At 32.7% G+C, this 19,441-nt stretch overlaps 3 protein-coding genes across 3 annotated transcripts; 2 read left to right on the plus strand and 1 right to left on the minus strand.

The window, feature by feature from the left end:
- The first annotated feature begins 562 nt into the window (after nt 1-562).
- Nucleotides 563-5,152, plus strand: LOC130817375 (uncharacterized). Its single transcript, XM_057683038.1, has 8 exons — nt 563-991; nt 1,077-1,169; nt 2,098-2,309; nt 3,036-3,180; nt 3,268-3,340; nt 3,972-4,118; nt 4,234-4,359; nt 4,718-5,152. The coding sequence occupies exons 1-8, from the start codon at nt 687-689 to the stop codon at nt 4,811-4,813; spliced, it is 1,197 nt and encodes a 398-aa protein (XP_057539021.1). The 5' UTR covers nt 563-686; the 3' UTR covers nt 4,814-5,152.
- A 1,088-nt stretch (nt 5,153-6,240) lies between these two features.
- Nucleotides 6,241-8,447, minus strand: LOC130817374 (uncharacterized). The gene has a single exon (XM_057683037.1). The coding sequence runs from the start codon at nt 8,170-8,172 to the stop codon at nt 6,502-6,504; it is 1,671 nt and encodes a 556-aa protein (XP_057539020.1). The 5' UTR covers nt 8,173-8,447; the 3' UTR covers nt 6,241-6,501.
- An 8,382-nt stretch (nt 8,448-16,829) lies between these two features.
- LOC130817378 (putative ETHYLENE INSENSITIVE 3-like 4 protein) lies at nt 16,830-19,441 on the plus strand. Its single transcript, XM_057683045.1, has one exon. It carries the CDS (start codon nt 17,487-17,489, stop codon nt 19,041-19,043), a length of 1,557 nt encoding a protein of 518 aa, XP_057539028.1. The 5' UTR covers nt 16,830-17,486; the 3' UTR covers nt 19,044-19,441.

A 19,441-nucleotide genomic window follows, 5' to 3' on the forward strand; every position in this document is an offset into this window, starting at 1 on the left:
CGCTCAATTTAGTTATTTAAAATATCTTCTATGGAAGTAAAGAATATCCATTTTAGTTGTTTAGCATTAGACTTTAAAACTCAAAATGACTATTTTAACTACAAAGTGAGGGCTGAGAACGTGATAATTTAAAACCCAAAGTGACTATTTTAACTGCAAAGTGAATCAACTAACAATCAAAGTGAAGATCGTATAGCTAAAAATAAATGTTTTTTCAATTTTTTAAAAATTAGTTGTGTTTTTTTTGAAAATTTCTATTTGTACTCTTCGTATCTATCGGTCATACAATGAAACAATTTCATATAAGAGTTTTCACGTCGTAGTTAGTTTTAGGTGGATGTGTTCATTCGGGTCATCAAGTTGATTTAAGTTAATTGTTTCAGGTTGGTTTGAATTCGAATTTTGTGTGTATATTGTTTTTTTACATAATTATAAATTATTTTTGAAATTGAATCAAATTAAATTCGATTATAAATTGGGCAAATTTTAAATTATCAAATTTGTTTTAACACGTAAGATTTTAGCCTACGATAAAATAGAAAGAAAGAGATGAGAAAGACTTGGAGCAAGCGTAACCACCAAACACTTTGTTTACTAAAAGTAGTAGCTTAGAATTAGTTTGTGGTTCAAAGGTTTATACGCAATGCAATATCACTCATCAGTCTCATGAATACTGTTGACTGCTGATGCCTTTGTTTCTGCAAATGTCGAGCTGCTGTTGGAGCTCACCATTTCTACCATGCAAAACAAACCTCCACTTCCATTGCACCACCCAAAGAAACAGAGCATCAAACTACCTGGGAATAAAAATGGGAATGGAAATGGGAATCGCTGCAAAACCCTTGTTTTTGAGTCTCGAATCCCTAATTCCCAAATTCCCAACAGCATTTTCTACACCAAATTCCAAATTATTTGAACTCAAATCTTCTTCTGTTGATCACCCTGCAAACACCATTCAAGATGAGTCTGTTCAACCATCTGTTCAATCTTGGTATGTTATAATTCTTTTTATTCCCTTTCTTCGATCATTTCTTTTGATTAGGTAAGCTAATTATCTTTGAATCTCTTAAGCAAAGCATGTGGAAATGGAGGGGATATTCAATTAGGTATCAGTGTTGTGGAGATTCTGGCCCTGCACTTGTTTTAGTTCATGGCTTTGGAGCTAACAGGTGATTTTTCTTTTTTGGTTTGTCTTTCTATTGTTTTCAATTTATTTCCTATTCCATTTAAATGTGAATAAAGGTCCAACTTTCATGATTCTTTAACTAGAGTTTTGTTTAATATATCTATATTTGTTCATATCATTTTCAAGCCTTTTTATTGGTAGGATAGAGATTACCTAGGCAAAGGAAAGTAACCGTTCTTTTCTTAGGTGGTGAGAGTCGTACCCCTTTCATCAGTGCGAAATAATTAAATAAAAGCCCTCAGACACTAGGCTAATGTAGGATTATTAATGCATTTTCAAGCTTTAATCTAGCATTTATGGCCAATTAACTAAGGATGTTTATGTTGAACCCCTTATCTCACCTAGGTGATAGCGGTCACTACGGATGATTTCGCGGTCAATGTGGCTTATATTTCGGTTGCGGTAAATTCAAAAACTTTTACAATACAGTCGCGATATGGTGATGCGGCCTTATTTTTGCACTATGGTTAGAATTCTTTTGTAGGCATTGGGGCAATGTTCAACAACCCATTACCCTAATGTATAATTAAGCACCTCCTACCTAGGCCAAAATGAGGGACGCTATTTCTGAATGACCCTTGGTAGCAAACATAATTATAACTTCACATTAATAAGAAATAAACACAACACATATTTTAATGTGCCATTTTAATATTGTCCATTGTAATCAGAACCCAAAGACTTATAAATCTTTGGCCCCATTACTATAAGAGACCTCCATCGAGGTAATGTTGATATTCTAAACTATTGCAATGCTGATTTATTACTAAGTTTGATTATGAATTTCATCCACCATTGTATGCACAATTATATCCATGTTCAAAATACACAACTTAATATGACTTTCTAGTTGAAGAATTATAATGGATGGTTTCCTTCATTGATTGTCTTTTTCCCTTGATTCTCAACAGTGATCATTGGAGGAAAAATCTACCAATTTTGGGAATGTCACACAGGGTATACTCCATTGATCTCATTGGTTATGGTTACTCTGACAAACCCAACCCTCGTGATTTTGGTCTTTCTTCTTTCTATACATTCGAGACATGGGCCTCTCAGCTAAATGACTTTTGTCGAGAAGTAGTCAAAGATGAAGCATTCTTTATTTGCAACTCTATTGGAGGTGGCTACCCTTTTTCACTTGCCTGTTATTGGCATTAATTCTTTTCTAAATATTGCGTTATATTTTTTCTTAGCAGTAATTCACATCAATTGATTAGGCCATTCCCTTAATCAACTCATCAATTTGGACAAAATCATTATCACTATGTTTGGATGGAAGGAAACTGAGGTAAAGGAAGGGGAAGACATTTCCCTCGTTTGGATACCAAAATGGAAGGGAGGGAATTAGAGGGGAGAAGTCCCGAACATTTTGAACTACACAAATCCTTCCAACATCGGAAAGATTTGGAAGGAAACTCAATTTCTCTCCCCTCCCCTTCTTTCCCTTTCCCTTCTCTTCCCTCCCTTTCGTTCCCTTTCTAAAATGCTATCCAAACACACCGTAAAGTTTAGCATGTGCTCCCTGTGGTACACTTCATGGACACTTGAACAGTACGACTGAGTCTCCACTTGTTAGTCAGCTATCACAGTTCAGGTCTCGATTATGTGCAAACTTTTTTCCGTGCCCTCTTCTTGGAGGGGGCATGGGTATGATATGTCTGCTATCCCCCCGGACCCTTAAATGTGCGGAAAAAACTGGGTTGTTGATTATGACCGTGTCTTCCAATCATATGTTCTTTCCTTGATAAAAGTTTATTTTTTCCTGTCTTGGTGTTTCTGAAAGCAACTGAACCAAGTAAATTCACATACACTTCTTTTTTCTTAAGAATGTGATGATTACATGTAGGTCTTGTTGGACTTTCCGCTGCAGTTATGGAACCACAGATTTGCAAGGGTCTTGTTCTTCTAAACATATCTCTTCGTATGCTCCACATTAAGAAGCAACCTCCACTTGGAAGACCTTTGATAAAAGGTTTTCAGAGTTTGTTGCGGTAAATAATAGCTATAATTCACTGCCAATTGTTCGTTTGCTTTGTTTCAAATCAACCGATAACATCTATTGATTTGGATGGTGACAGGAATAGTGTTCTCGGTAAATTGTTTTTCAAATCAGTAGCCACACCTCAATCTGTGAGGAACATTCTTTGCCAGGTACTGCTGTCTGATTATGCTATTGCACTTTCAAAACCAATTAGAGTACATGATTTATGATTGGTATATAATGTATGGAACTACATGCAATCTTTCTAGAACTTAGTGGTTTAGTTAAAGCTGTGTCACATGATTCGCTAATCAACCTACTAATCGCAAATCGGAAAAAATTAATTATGGTTGGTATTAAGCTATTTTTGGTCCATTTTGAGCAAATTATGAACTCAAAAGCGAAATAGATAGCAAACTATGTGACACTGAGTTGAAGTATTGTTTCATAGTAGAGCTGTTCATGGGCGGCTACCCGTCAAGCTCAACCCAACCGGCTCAAAAAACGAGCGGACTTGGACAACGAATTGGAAAAAAATTAATATTCGGACGGGTACTACCCACTCGCTAAGTTAAACAGGCGGGTTGCGGAACAAAAATATTACCTGCGGGTTCGGGCACTTATGGTTATGTTTATGATGAAACAAGGTAGATTCATATACTCTTTTGTCAATTGTTTTAATTATGATGAAACACAAGGTAGATTCATAGTACCTTACGCAGAACAGTTTGTAAGATGGAAATTTTATCATTGAGGTAGAAAGGGATGCTTTGCTTAGTCGACTAACGGATTTTATTTCAGTGTTACCATGATACCAATCAGGTCACAGACGAACTAGTTGAGAAAATCCTTCTTCCTGGGCTTGAACCTGGTGCTGTTGATGTGTTTTTGGAGTTTATATGTTACTCGGATGGCCCTCTTCCCGAAGAGCTATTGCCTCAAGTCAAGGTCAGCCGATGCCCTATTCTGTCAACACATTCATCATTCTTATATATGTTCGTAATGAAATAAGGCAAATTGGTATGCCGTTAGATTAAACTTTGCGAGATTCTGTTGTTTGCAGTGCCCGGTATTAGTTGCTTGGGGGGACAAAGATCCATGGGAACCCATAGAGCTTGGAAGAGCCTATGGAAACTTTGAAACTGTTGAAGATTTTGTTGTCTTGCCTGGTGTTGGCCATTGTCCTCAGGTCTTTCTTTCTCTTAATCACTTTGAAGCTATATTACTCGAACTCTTTATTTTTCTTCACGTACCCGTGTCCGATCCTTGATGCTCGGACATTGGATACTTTATTTTAGGCGTAAAATTGAATATTTAGACGTATTGGACACTTGGACACATATCAGTATCTGACATCAGTACCCGAGTCCAAGTAACATAGCTTTGAAGTTTGAACATTCATTTTAGATTACATTTCGTATGTTTTGTCATCAGCACGCCTAAAATTCCTCGAGTCTGTATCTTTGCGGCAACGGGGAGCAATAAGCATTTCGTGGTATCTACTTCAGTTCGGTTACAGGTTCTGAGTAAATGGCATTGTCTTGCAGGACGAGGCACCTCATTTGGTGAACCCATTAGTGGAATCATTTGTGGAACGCCATTCTGCAAAGAGAGCCGATCCTCCTAGAGAATCATTGGTGTGACAGAATGATGAACGACTGTCGAGTGTTCCAATATATTGGTTATGAAGATGGTGCATTTGTTTGTGCTCAGTGTCGCAGATCGGATGTTTCTCTTTGCTAATTGTGCATTTATATAGTCGGTTTACAATACTCCCGAAAGAACATACAACAGTTTGCAATCGCAGATCTTAGATTGTCGATTTTTACCGACATCCTACTTCGCCTCATGTAGTTGGAACCCCGATTTAGGCTGTAAAACTGTTGGTGTTCAAATATGAAACTCTTTATGACATTCAAGCTGTTTATACTCCATTGCCTTCAAAGAAATAAGATGAAATGCCTAATGGTAGTTACACCTTTCTTTTATTCATATATTTATTCAATTATTTGTTTATTATGTGTTTTTAATGAAATAAGGATTATATTTACATCTAGATTTAGTTGTTGCATTTATTTATTCAATCAGGCAATCGGTTTATCTATTATTTCCGGATGCGCAAGCTATTGGACATTGAAATAATGTGATGATGTATTTTTTTTTATGTGCAACAAAGATTTGTTGTACTTGCACGGTCTATTTCATTATCATATCCAGTATTTTCTGTTCATAGCAGCTCTTAGTAGAGTCTAGAAAGGGTTTAATGACAATAGACCATACCGTTATCGAAGAGATATGGAGATTGTTGCAAGTGAGGCGTCTACATATGGAAGCAAATAAAGTAATATCAATTTGTTGGGCGAAACAAACATTGAATACAATCACCCAGATGGGTGATAAAGTGTACCAGCTCTCAGATAATGATAGCACACCATCCATATGATTTAGACTTCAAAACCTGCCATTTCTCAAGCTAAAATTCTTCTAAATGTTTAATTGTTTTGATAAATTCAAGCCGATTTGTGAGCTTTATGAGTCAGCTCGGCTGAGGCTAATGTATCGCAGCGAACTATTTCGAGTCGAGTTTTGATTGAGCTTTGCTTGAACCGAACTTGAACTGATCGCAAGCCTATTGTTCTCATTTACAGTTTCACCCATACTCTACCTTCTATCAATTGAACAAAAACACTTGAAAGTTGGCCAATGACATCTCAAAAAGGCAGTAAGCACTACAAATTAGATAAAATATACTTGCACATCTTGACAACGTAGAACATAGAGTAAGAACAAGGCGGCATCGCATGGCATGGCATTAGCTGCATTGTAAAGATTTTCAAAATAAACGAACCGATATTTCCCATGTTGCAAAGGTGTAACAAAATCGTGTTTTGGGCCGTATCAAGGGATATCTTATGGTTTCAACCGATATTTAGGCGCTATGATAACCACATCACACTCTTATTACCGCATTAGCGTTCTGTAACCGCAATCCCAAGTATTATCGCATTTTTATGACGTAGAATGCTATTCATTCCATTGTTAGTAGATCAGACATCAGAGATCAAGCATATGCAAATAAGGTATTACCAGCCTTTTTGTATTTGATACAAAGACATCTATAACAGCACAAATTTTACAATATAGTGCAAAAATTAACTCAAACAATCGAAGAAGAATACATCATCTAATGGCTATATCAAATCACGGTTGAGATTTAAAAGGTATCAAAATGATAATCATAGAATGATATGATGCTAATAAACAAGGGTATGAACAACATACTGCAAGATCATCTTTATGTAAGCTTTTAACGAACGCCATCCAAATCTGATCAACATGTATTGATGCCATCCTTGCAGTCACTAGTCAAGTTGTAGAACGTTTCTACCCGTGTCTTCGCTCTGAAAAAAACTTCGGTATCTACTTCAACTCTCATATATCCATCAAAATCGACTGGTCGACCACCATTCAAAGCAGTAGTCTCATTATACCAATCACTTGTGTTTCCCCACAACTCCTTATAATCATCCAACAGATGCACCTTATAGTGCGACCTCAATTTATCGAAATAGTTATAGAAAGGCTCGTTCGTGGCAATATACAAGTTTCTCCAAGGCTGTATTACGCCTTGAAGCTTTGAGACAATAGCTTCGGGAGATGTATCCGCATCCAGGTGGGGCCAGAGTTGCTTGTTCTGCGCCTTTTCTCCTCGAACCACATGTACCGCATCAAAATCCCAATCCATTTTCCCACTAATTTCCGAAACTATATTCATAAGTCTCTTCGATTTCCAAAGTTTATGCCATGGTCTTTGAATGTAATTTGCCGCTTGTCCTTCACACACCCGGTACCAATAATTATCGGGTTCAGGAGCATCAAAATGCCTCCAAATAATGCTGCTTTTTTCCTTCTTTAGTTGCATCGGTGTGGTCTTATAGCTCATAACCTTCCTCACCGGAATCTTCCTCTTATGGGTTTTGTCCCATCTTTTCCAATCCCGAAGGAATTCTCGCTCCTCCACAATCGAAGCCTCCTCTTTTAAATGCTCAAAGTCGAAATAAAACCTAAAATCCTTACCCTCCTCATCCTTGCCACTAGGGTTATACTGTGACGCCAAACAAACACTCATATCCATCACAAAAGTCCGGTTCAAATACCGCGCTTCCCCTAAGGCACACAAGAAACTCCACACATAATGATTCATCCCTTTACAATAATCCCCACCGCGCGAATAATACAAGTACCTCCCTCTCCTAAAAGCATTATCAGAACTAATCTTGGGTATAGTATCATTAATCTCATTATCACGAAACGAAGCAGCGACAACCTTTGGATTTCGATTGTTCCCATTCATACGCATCGGCCTAGGGCGTCTAGCATTTACACCAGAATGCCACCCATTAGCACCAACAACCTTATAAGCACAATCATCCCCAACCCCAATCCTAAAACGACGAAAATCCCTGTATTTCCTCCAAGATTTCTCCTTCCTATTCCTAAACTTCCAAGCTACATCACATTCATTAGATTTAGACCCATTAACAGGTTTAGCATACTCCAAGAACACAATGGACTTAAAACGCCTCAAATTAAAACGCTCAATAGCAATCAAAACTCGAGGATCCGAACAATTAACGACAGTAAGATCCTCAGCACAAACAGATGGGCTAAGGGTTGAATTTAGAGTAAGATTCTTCTCAAAAGTGGTAATCCCAATTTCAGTAATAGGGTTAGAAACAGAAGGAGCAAGTGCAGGGGATAAAACTAAATCCTCACCAGTTTTAAGAACAGAAGAATCATCTTTAAAAGTAGAATTTTCTACCTGGGTAAAAAGCTTAGTAAGAGCAGGAGCAGATTGCAGCCATGGATCTGGAGGTTGGTATGTGATTGCAATAACAGTGATGATTAAAACGGCAAATACAAAGACAGAAAAACATACATTACTAATTAGTTTGATTATGTTTTGCCCAATTGGTTCTGCTGGATTTAGAGGTTCCTTCATCCTTTAAATTTAATACCCAGATGGAAAAAACAATTGATTTGGGTAAAAAGATGGGGAATTGAGAATTGGGAAATTGAAATGATTGGGTTTTTGAGTATGTGTAGGTGAGAAAAGTGGATCTAGATTGAAGAAGGAGAATGTAGAAAGTGAGAACATGAACTTACAGAGAAATGGAAGCTTGAAAAGTTATATGCTCCTTCTCCAGAGTCCAACCAACACAGTCGAGTAGAAATCAATCAACTACTACCGAATTGGTTTTGGGTTAATAAGCTTTATGGACTCCCATTGCTAATGATTTTAAGACGAAATTCATTAGGTTTGTGTATAGTTAGGGGTGTTTTTTCGGGTGATCGGGTCGGTTTTGGAGGGGTGTCATTCGGTTCAGTTGTATTTCGGATCGGTTATTTTTTGGATGTGCGTTACGGCAGGTCACACTCGGGTCAGGTCGGTTAGTCACGGTTTGGTTGAAGATCAGTTATTTGAGCTATCAGGTTAGCATCGGTTCGGTGTCGGTTGAAGTTCGTGTCGAGTAGTCAATCGGCCTCGGACTGTCATCGGTTAATAATTGGTTCGATTTTACCGGATACAGGCCGGGTTCGTTTATTATTTTCCTGTAGAATTCGGCTACGAATTACTAATTAATATAGATCGAGTCAATATCAGATTAAGTTGTTAGACGTTTTTTAATTGATGATAAGATTCCCCTTAGTTAAGGCAAAAAAGTTAAAATGCAAATATTATTACTTTGTTACTTTTACTTGTTTGACTGTAAATTAAAATTAAAGTTTAATTATTTTTCATCTAATTTAATTACAAATAGTTAAATAAACATTGACCATTGATCATTAACTCTAAATATATGAAACCATATATGTATAAAATTTAATTTATTAAAATTTCTATTACTTTGTTAGATTAACTAATAAGATGATTGAACATGAGTTGTTCATATCTCTATGTTAAAAATTGGTTCAGGTTTACAGCATTTCGATTAAGAATTCATTCGGGTTAAGTCGGTTTTAGCCGGATCAAGTTCGGTTTTGAGCATAATTCGGGTCGAGTATGACTCGGGTCGATCACTATTAGGTTTGGGTAATCTCGATTAACGATTATATGTCGGTTGTAAAAATCGATTGCAGTTTGGGTCGGATCACATTGGAACAGCTCTATGTATAGTTAATTTTTGTCTTGTGTGAATCCTGTAATGTATTAGCCTAATGACAAATATATCAGATTTGGGTGCAAATTAGATTTTCGGGTCTACCCTCTCACCGTCTCACTTGCATGGAGATTGAAAAAAAAAATTTTGAATTAAATTTATACTTATATAATATTTTTTTAATGATTATTTACTTCAAATATTATAAAGAAGGTTATTTGTTACTTTTTTAAAGATATTATATATATATATATATATATATATATATATATATATATATATATATATATATATATATATATATATACATATATATATATATATATATATATATATATACATATATATATATACATATATATATATATATACATATATATATATATATACATATATATATATATATACATATATATATATATATACATATGTGTATATATATACATATGTGTATATATATATATATATATATATATATATATATATATATATATATATATATATATATACATATGTGTATATATATACATATGTGTATATATATATATATATATATATATATATATATATATATATATATATATATATATATATATATATATATATATATATATATATATATATATATATATATATATATATATATATATATATATATATATATATATATATATATATATATATATATATATATATATATATATGATCGCATTCAGGTGTAAACCACGGTTCTATGTGAACCGTGAGAACCAAAAAATGTGTTACCTTTTTAAAGAAAACGTGCTACTTTTGCATAAAAACTGTGTTACTTTTGTTTTTAAAAAAATCTGGTATTTTTACCAAAAAACAATAACTGTCAGAAAAAAATACAAATCCAAAGTAACATGTTTTTCTGAAAAAAGTAACACCTTTTATGGTTCTCACGGTTCTCATATAAGGATGATTTTCACTTGAACTTCTCCCTATATATATATATATATATATATATATATATATATATATATATATATATATATATATATATATATAATGAATATTTAAAATTTCTTTTCAACAAAATTATGAAAATAATAAATGGTTAAACAAAATGTATTATGAATACCTTAAGTTTGTTACAACAATTATATGAATACAATTAATTCACAATTCAAAAAAAAAATATTTATATTAATAAGCTTAATTATTTTTTTATTTGAATAATTGAAAGATTTTCTCAATTTTTTTAAAAAGAGTCAAAAAAATTTTAAAATTGGTCTCATTGTAAAGATCCTGAAAAAAAGACCGTTTGTATAATTTTTATTTAATATAAATATTTTTAGGTGGAATTATCTATTTAATAAGTAAAATTACTTTTTTTAAACAGATAGAAATTAAGCAAGTAGTTTGCAATTGCATGAGTGAAATTATGGAGTGAGATCCAAATTCATGTCACTTTATCTCAGTTCCCAGACTATGTCACTTTAACCTTTTCGATTGGTTGTTCAACGGACAACAGCTCACTCTTCGACTACTTTTAGCTAAAACATAGTCAAATGAGATCTTATATTTATTTTTTCATAAATATATTTTTTATGAATAAATTTACTTTAAAGTTTTTAATAAATTAATATAAATTAATTTTTTTTATAATAAATCCTAATTTTTTTGAATAATTGAATGATTTTTTTTTTAAAAAGAGTCAAAAATATTACAATTTGATCTCATTTTAAAGATCTTGAAAAAATATTACCATTCGTATAATTATTTTTTATTTATTTATAGGTAAAATTATTCATTAAATAAAACTAATTTTTTTAAGCAAATATGAATATGAAGTAAATAAGTAACGATGACATGAATTTGCATGTCAGTATAATTATGAAGAGATAATTATTCTACATCTGGTAAATTATCTTGAAAAATAATTTTTCTATATCAAGATATTGTTCTCTTTTATTTTCATTTTTCTATATCAAAAAGTTATTCTCTTTTACCAAGGTAAATACTTCGAAAATAATATTGTTATTTTCAAATCTTCTTATGCATATTAAATTGTACTGTATTAGAAAATAGTTTTCACTGCAAATTCACCTGCCACGTCAATATAAAAATGAGCGGGAAAATTTTCGCTGAGAGTCTGACACGTGTCAATCTTGTTTCTCCGTTCGTAGTTTTTATAGATTATAGATTTGGCTAAAATATAGTCAAGTGAGATCTTATATTTATTTTTTTCATAACTATATTTTTATAAATAACTTTAGTTTAAATTTTTAATAAATTAATATAAATTTATTTTTTTATAATAAAGCTTAATTTTTTTTGAATAATTGAATGATGTTTTGAATTTTTTTTTAAGGAGAGTCAAAAATATTACAAATTTGATCACATTTTAATATATCTTGAAAAAATATTACTGTTCGTATAATTATTTTTTAAAAAATTTATTTATAAGTGAAATTACCCAATTATTAAAGAAAACTAATTGTTTAAGCAAATAGGAATATGAAGTAAACAAGTAGCAATGACATGAATTTGCATGTTACTATAATTATGAAGATATAATTATTCTACACTTGGTAAATAATCTTGAAAAATAATTTTGCTATATCAAGATATTATTCTCTTTTATTTTGGAAATAATATTTGAAAATAATACTGGTTTACAAAATTAGTTAAGTTTCATATTGCTATATCAAGAAGTTATTCTCTTTTTTCATGGTAAATATTGAAATAATACTGTTTACCAAATCTTCTTATGCACATTAAATTGTACTATATTAGAAAATGATTTTCACTGCAAATTCACCTGCCACGTCAATATAAAAATGAGCGGAAAAATTTTCGCTAAGAGTTTGATATGTGTCAGTTCCGTTTCTTCATTATTAATTTTTATAGATAGATAGATAGATTATAGATTCGACTTAGTCTAACTTTAAAAGAAATTTAAGTTATATACTGATTAATGTGTACAAAAGGCCCTAATTTAAATCAAAGTGAAATATCTAATTTGAAATCGACTCGAATCCTAGATAACAACCTAGAAGTAGCTACCTTATCTTCTAAAAAGCTATATCTACATGTACCAATTCAACACATGAGACTTCATTTGATAGTGAATTTCCAGCATTATTTTTCAAGAGGCTGGACTTTGAATGTTGAATGTGTCTAAACAAGTTTTCTCAATATTAACAGAATTTGTTGGCGAGAAACTTAAAATGCTACACGACTTTATTTTGTTCCTCGGTTTATTCCATAAGTCCGAGAAATATAATGAGACCTAATAATTGGTATAAACTTTAAAGCTTATTCATCGCTCTTAATTAAGCCAAAAAAATTAATAAATATTAATTGGTATAACTTTTTTTGAGATATTAATTGGTATAACCTTGCACTTTGATGTGGGGTGTGTTGTTTTTCCAATTAACATATGCTATAAGAGTTTATCCCTAAGGATCCAAAATTATTATAAACAACAACTATATGCTTAATATCAAAAAATAATATTAATTTTTATGAGAAACATAAAAAAATAAACAGAAAATAATATATATTATATATAGATTTAACGTGGTTTACTAATAATATGCTAGTTACGTTAACATGCAGAGAGAGAACAAAATTTATGTGGAGAGAGTTTCAAATACTACTTTGTCCTTTGTGACTTGCATTAAAGAAAAATTGATTTATTTTTAAGAAAATGATAATAAATGAATAGAAAAAATAAATTATGTGGATGAAATTAAAAGAGAGTTAAAATGTGTAGATGTGATTAAAAGAAAATAATAGGTCATTGTCAAAAAATAAAAATGATGTAATCATGTAATTAAGTGGAACAAACCAAAATACAAAATGATACAAATTCAATGGTACGGATGGAGTACAAAGTACAATTTCTTATGTTAAGCTTTATATATGACCTATAGAAACCTTAATCAGAATAGGACTATAGAAAACCTAATTAGATATGACTAATAATAAGCCCACAGCCAGGGCGGCGATGCGTCGACCCCTAAACCCCCACTCACTGACATGACAAGACCCATGTCACCTTACATTTGTGAAGTGAATACGTGAAGATATAACTCATGCTGTCACTAGTGGAAAAAAACATATTTGCTGCTAAACATTTGCTGCGGTTTTTAATATACGCAGCAAAACACAAACCAATTGCTGCGGTTATATGTATGCCCGCAGCATTTAAGCATATAACACACTCAAATAACCCTCCTTATTTGCTGCGGTTTTTGCCCATGACCGCAGCAAATAATGCCCTTATTTGCTGCGGTTTTGAACCGCAGCATTTAAAAAAGGATATTTGCTGCTATCACTATTGCTGGGGGCCAAAACCGCAGCAAATAATGGCAAAATAACCGCAGCAAAAGACGTTTTTTCCACTAGTGTGTCATAATATTTTCTTCAAAATTTCAATATTTGGGATAAAAATGTAAACCAAGATAAATTAATGTAAGAGATCCTCACTTACAAATCGACCCTTTTCTTTAACATTTTCTCTGGTTTTTAATACTTGTTATACTTTTATTTTTTTACGCTATTCAATGACAATTTTAATTTTAATTTCTTTAATATTATATGATAAAAAATTCTAAAAAGTTAATATTATGAAAATGTGTATCAAGATGAATAAATTAAAATCACACTTGACTATGTTATACATTATACATAGAGAATTATATGCCAAATAAGATAAATTGATCAATAGTAATTGATTTTTGTTTTCTTATTTTTTTCTCCTCCGTTTGAATTGTCATATGCTCCATCTAAATCTTATTTATTCGTATTCGTGTTTATTAATGTTATTTAAGTCATGTTCGACTTAACTATCATCTTTCTAATTTTTCAAAAACAGCCAAATTTTATAATTATTTCATTTTTTGTTAATTTTTCACATAAAGTACAATATTTTCTCTCATTTTATCTTCAATATTATTATAATAAAATATACTTTCTTTGAATTTAATTCTATAAGTGATTAAAGGTTTTTCTTTTTATTTTTATGACAATAATTTAATTTTCAACACTAAAAAAAGATAAATTTTCTTTTTCTTACCTCACCCATAGAGATTCCTAGCCTACCTGATCCGATTAAAAAGAAAATTCATTTTTATATCTTCATCTTGAATCGCTAACAGTTATTTATTTCAAAAAGGTAAAACTCACAATTAAAGGTATTTAGTCGGGTAATCAAGTCAATTTTGAATCATGTATTTCAAATCGGTAAAAAATTTAGTCTTCAAAAATTTATTTCAAAGTTGACTTAAGTTGAATTTAATTAAAAAATTAATAAATATCAGATTATCAATTCTATTTTACACATATTTACCCAACTACTCACACGTTACAAGGGACGAAAATTAGTGAGGGGTTACCAAGTGTCATTCATACCGAAATTCATGAAATAAGGAAATTCAGTAGCTTCTGCCTCACGAAGTCATGTGTGATCAAGTTTTCACCGGTATACTCCTCCGTGCCTTCAGAGATTGGGATAGTTATAAAGAAAAAGTAAATTATTATTAAGAAAAAATATCACAAATTGTCGTCAGATATCCTTTTTAAAGAGACAGTCTTGTTGGGCCTGCTTATTAGATATTTTAAAAATATAAAAATGAAAAATATAGTATAACTACACCCTTATTCGTACGGTTTTAGGATATATAAAATAGACATTTAGGATACGTCAAGTAGGGTTTACATTATGTCAAATAGGTGTTTTAAACATTCTGAAGTTGTCAAGTAGGTGTTATGTGTTGTAGGTGTTATTTGCTGTAAGGGTTTAGATTATGTATTTCATGTGTTTAGGTTATTAGCTTTAGGTGGTTTTGTTATGTGTTGTAGGTAATTTTGTTATGTGCTGTAGGTGTATACTATTTAGGTTATATGTTGTATGTATTTATGTTATGTGCTGTAGGAATTTATGTTATGTGGTGTAGGTGTTTACGTTATTTGGTGTAGGAGTTTATGTTATGTGTTGTAGTTGTTTATATGTCTATTTTCAGTATACAAAATACCTTCTAAAAATTGTAGGTGTTTGTGAAATGCTTGTGCGTAGTAGGTGTTTTAATGAATTGGGTAGGGGTTTGAGATCCGTCTCTCAAGAGACCTACTTAAAAAATATAGATATATATGGTAATAAATAAAGAGAGAGAAAATAAATTATATGAATGAAAGTAAAAGAGAGTTATGATGTATGGATTAAATTAAAAAAAATAATAGGCCATTATCCAAAATAACTATGATGCTAAATGAGAGGTACGTACGACGGTACAAAGGATACAAGAAACAACGTTGTCCCTTGAATTCACAACATTTCTCATTTTTAATCATAGTATTTAGTTTGTTAAATTTTCATTTTAGTTTGCTTCCCTACCTTTACGAAAATCTTTTCACATTTTATTAATTCACACAATTTAAATTTCATTATGTCGTATTCTTTGAACAACTAAATATGAAAATTGTATCGTACTGAGCCGCTCACGTGCCATGCATGTTGTATCTTGTGCCAAATTATAGCGTGACAGGTCAATGCCAAACTAGATTTAACTATATAAATTATGTCATGTTGTATTGCCTATTGTGTCATGTTAAGTCGTGTCTTGCCACAGGCGTGCCATGTCTAGCCCAATCGACTCCCACCTTTACAAGCAACAAAACTACTAGTAACATTTTTGCCTAATTATTAAGGGCATTACTATTTGTCGCCACCCTTTTCATTTTATCGCCACCCCTTCCTAATGAAATTACGAATTTGCCCCTGAACTTTAAAAATTTACAAATTTGACATTGGAGTTAATAACTTTTCATTTTCATTTTTTTTTAATTTTTTTTTAATTTTTATTTATATTATTATTGTTATTATAATTATTATTATTTTTGTTATTATTATTATTATTATTATTATTATTATTATTATTATTATTATTATTATTTAAATAAAAGTAACTTACAAAATAAATTAATCAAATAAAAGAAATTTTATAAGTCGAAATTCAAAAAAAAAAAAATACCAGTCGCACAAAACGTGCGACTGTACCTAGGTACAGTCGCACGTTTTGTGCGACTTGTATTTAATTTTTTTTTGTATATATTATTATTGTTATTATTATTATTATTGTTATTATAATAATTATTATTTTTGTTATTATTATTATTATTATTATTATTATTATTATTATTATTATTATTATTATTATTGTGGTTGTTATTATTATTATAATTATTAAATTATTATTTTCGTTTTAATTATTATATTTAATTTATATTTTTAAATGTTATTATTATTATTATTATTATTATTTAAATAAAAGTAACTTAAAAAATAAATTAATTAAACAAAAGAAATTTATAAGTCGAAATTCAAAAAAAAAAAAAAATACCAGTCGCACAAAATGTACGACTGTACAGTCGTACGTTTTGTGCGACTTGTATTTAATTTTTTTTTATTATTATTGTTATTATAATTATTATTATTTTTATTATTATTATAAAATGAAAAAGATGGCGACAAGCAAACTCAAAAATGTCAACTCAAGTTTTTGTCACGTTCTTTAACAATAACCCATCCATAGTCTCCGTGCACAGAAATTTAAGCATATTAGCTTGTTTCACAAAATACAACTAAAACCATGTGTCCTTGTCTGTGTGAATTATGTATCATTTAGCCAAAAAACCGCTTGCAACTCAAGAAGCTAAAGTTTATCTCTATTATGTCACTAGCCCTTTGGGCAATAAAATATAACTCTCACCCGTGCAGGGGCCTCAGAGGATACCTTTTCGATCGCAATCTATTTGTATCAGGATATTGGTCTGCCTTCTTTTTCATCCTCCTTAGACTCTGCTTTGAACGAGGCTCATTGGAATGACAGTGATAATGACCAGGAACGGAGCGAAAATTAATAAATTCTTTAAAAGCCCCAGTGTAATTTCAAATATGAATATATTCTAATAACTTTGTTAAGACTCCTAATTTTTTGGGCCCCAACTCTGACAATGATGGGTCATTGCTTATATCAGAAATTTTAGACCACAACCCAATTACCCAATTACCCAATTCAGGATCTTTATAAATTAGACCCACCAACATATTCTTTTCATAATACTTACAGTAAATTGAATTCAGTCTGATACTTGTGTGTTGAATTTGGTTCAATAGAGAGTGATCATGGTGAAAATAAATGAGGAGCTTATGGATCCTTTGAGTGACGGAGAAATGTCGGATGAGACTGGGAGTGAAGTAGAAGACATCAGTTATGCCGATCTTAAGAAGCGAATGTGGAAGGATCAAATGCGTATGAAGATGTTCAAAGCCGAAAGACAAGCTGCACAGACAGAGGCAGAGGCTGCAGTCGATGAGTTGACAGGCTCGAGCAGCTCGACTTCAACTGTAGCAACCCGAGAAGAAAAATCGAGGCGAAAAAAGATGTTGAGATCGCAAGATGCCATCTTAAAGTATATGGTGAAGATCATGGAAGTTTGTAACGCGCAAGGTTTTGTGTATGGAATCATACCCGAAAAAGGGAAGCCCGTGACAGGATCTTCTGATAGTCTTAGGGAATGGTGGAAGGAGTCTGTTAAGTTCGATCAGAACGCTCCTCAAGCACTGCAGCAGCTGATACCTGTGATCACTGCTGCAGTCGAGAAGGAGAAACTGTCTTTTTTGTATATGTTACAAGAGCTTCAAGATACTACTTTAGGGTCTTTGTTATCTGCGCTTATGCCACACTGTATCCCGCCTCAAAGGCGGTTTCCACTTGAGAGAGGCTTGCCTCCCCCGTGGTGGCCCACGGGAAAGGAGGCTTGGTGGGGCCAACAAGGGGCGGTCGCAGTGGAGCAAGGCACACCGCCTTATAGGAAACCTCATGAACTTAAGAAGTCTTGGAAGGTGAGTGTGTTATCTGCAGTGATCAAGCATATGTCCCCTGATTTGCAGCGTATGATGCGACTCGTCAGGAAGTCTAAGTGCCTTCAGGGTAAGATGACGGCTAAGGATACATTGAGCTGGTCGAAGGTTATTGATCAAGAGGCTCTCCTTGAGCTTACGAATCGATGTGTACACATAAAAGATAGAGACCGAGATAGTGATAGAAAAGGCGATGCTCAGGCAGATGAACTAGCCATTGGGGGTACGATAAGCTGCCATTCGAGTATAGGGGAAAGTAGTGAACATCTTTCGAATAAGAGGAAGTCCGATACGTTTGATCAAGAAAAGATATATGCTCGCGGGAATTTCGGGTGGCCACAAAATGAAATGGACTGCTATTATGTTCCACATAGTAATAGTGCAGAATTTGAGAGTGCATATGCACATCATGCTACAGATTTTGCCGGGTACAACTACTTTTCACACCGCGCTGCATCCTTACCGAATCTTCAAATGGCGGATATAAGTATGGAGTGCAATGATGTAAACCGTCTTCCTTGGAGTTGGAACGATCATGATCAAGTGGGTGGGGGAGGATCGGAAGTAATGCATAGTCTCGCGATAGGTGCACAACATGAGACATACGACCAGTGTGCGCCACAGGTGTACGATGGAGCGGGAAATCAGACACAATACTGGGGATCTGATGCTACACAAATGGGTTTTGATGCAGGGTCTCAACTTCATAGGGAGAACATGGAGTTTCATCATTTTCGGCTTGATGAAGACTTGAACAAACAAGCAGAAGCAGCAACAGCTGCCACTTCTATTTGGGATTTGCAGTATCAGGAATCCTGATGATGAATAAACATAACAGCTACCACTTCGATGTGTGGCGATTACGCGGGTTTCGTTAGTATGTGTAGATTAGTTCATGAATGAAAGATATTGATATAAAACAATTAGTTCTATGATTAGGTTTTGTTCATTATAGCTCTTCTATTACCTTCTTTATCTGGTTTGGATGTGAGAATGAAGTATTAAGGCCATACCTGAAGCAGAAACGTCTTGATCCTCAAGAATGATGGTAGAGCGCTTTGCTTGTGAAGTTGAAATCAGTAAACTACATCGAGAAAATCCTTCCAACAACCCTCTAAATATGCCTTTTCAAGCCATCAAACCACTGCTCAAGGCATCAATACAACAACTAATGGTGTTCAAAACAGACCCGACAACCCGATATTCACCCGACCTTG

The sequence above is a fragment of the Amaranthus tricolor genome, chromosome 7, assembly GCF_026212465.1.
Source record: "Amaranthus tricolor cultivar Red isolate AtriRed21 chromosome 7, ASM2621246v1, whole genome shotgun sequence".
Classification (NCBI taxonomy): Eukaryota; Viridiplantae; Streptophyta; class Magnoliopsida; order Caryophyllales; family Amaranthaceae; genus Amaranthus; species Amaranthus tricolor.

What these genes read in the sequence shown, in the direction of transcription:
- LOC130817375 (XM_057683038.1), top strand. Translation starts at nt 687, where the DNA reads ATGCCTTTGTTTCTGCAAATGTCGAGCTGCTGTTGGAGCTCACCATTT. An exon ending in GGTTTTCAGAGTTTGTTGCG is followed by an intron (nt 3,181 to 3,267) that starts GTAAATAATAGC and finishes GGATGGTGACAG; the next exon opens with GAATAGTGTTCTCGGTAAAT. An exon ending in TGAGGAACATTCTTTGCCAG is followed by an intron (nt 3,341 to 3,971) that starts GTACTGCTGTCT and finishes ATTTTATTTCAG; the next exon opens with TGTTACCATGATACCAATCA.
- LOC130817374 (XM_057683037.1), bottom strand. Translation starts at nt 8,172, where the DNA reads ATGAAGGAACCTCTAAATCCAGCAGAACCAATTGGGCAAAACATAATC.
- LOC130817378 (XM_057683045.1), top strand. Translation starts at nt 17,487, where the DNA reads ATGGTGAAAATAAATGAGGAGCTTATGGATCCTTTGAGTGACGGAGAA.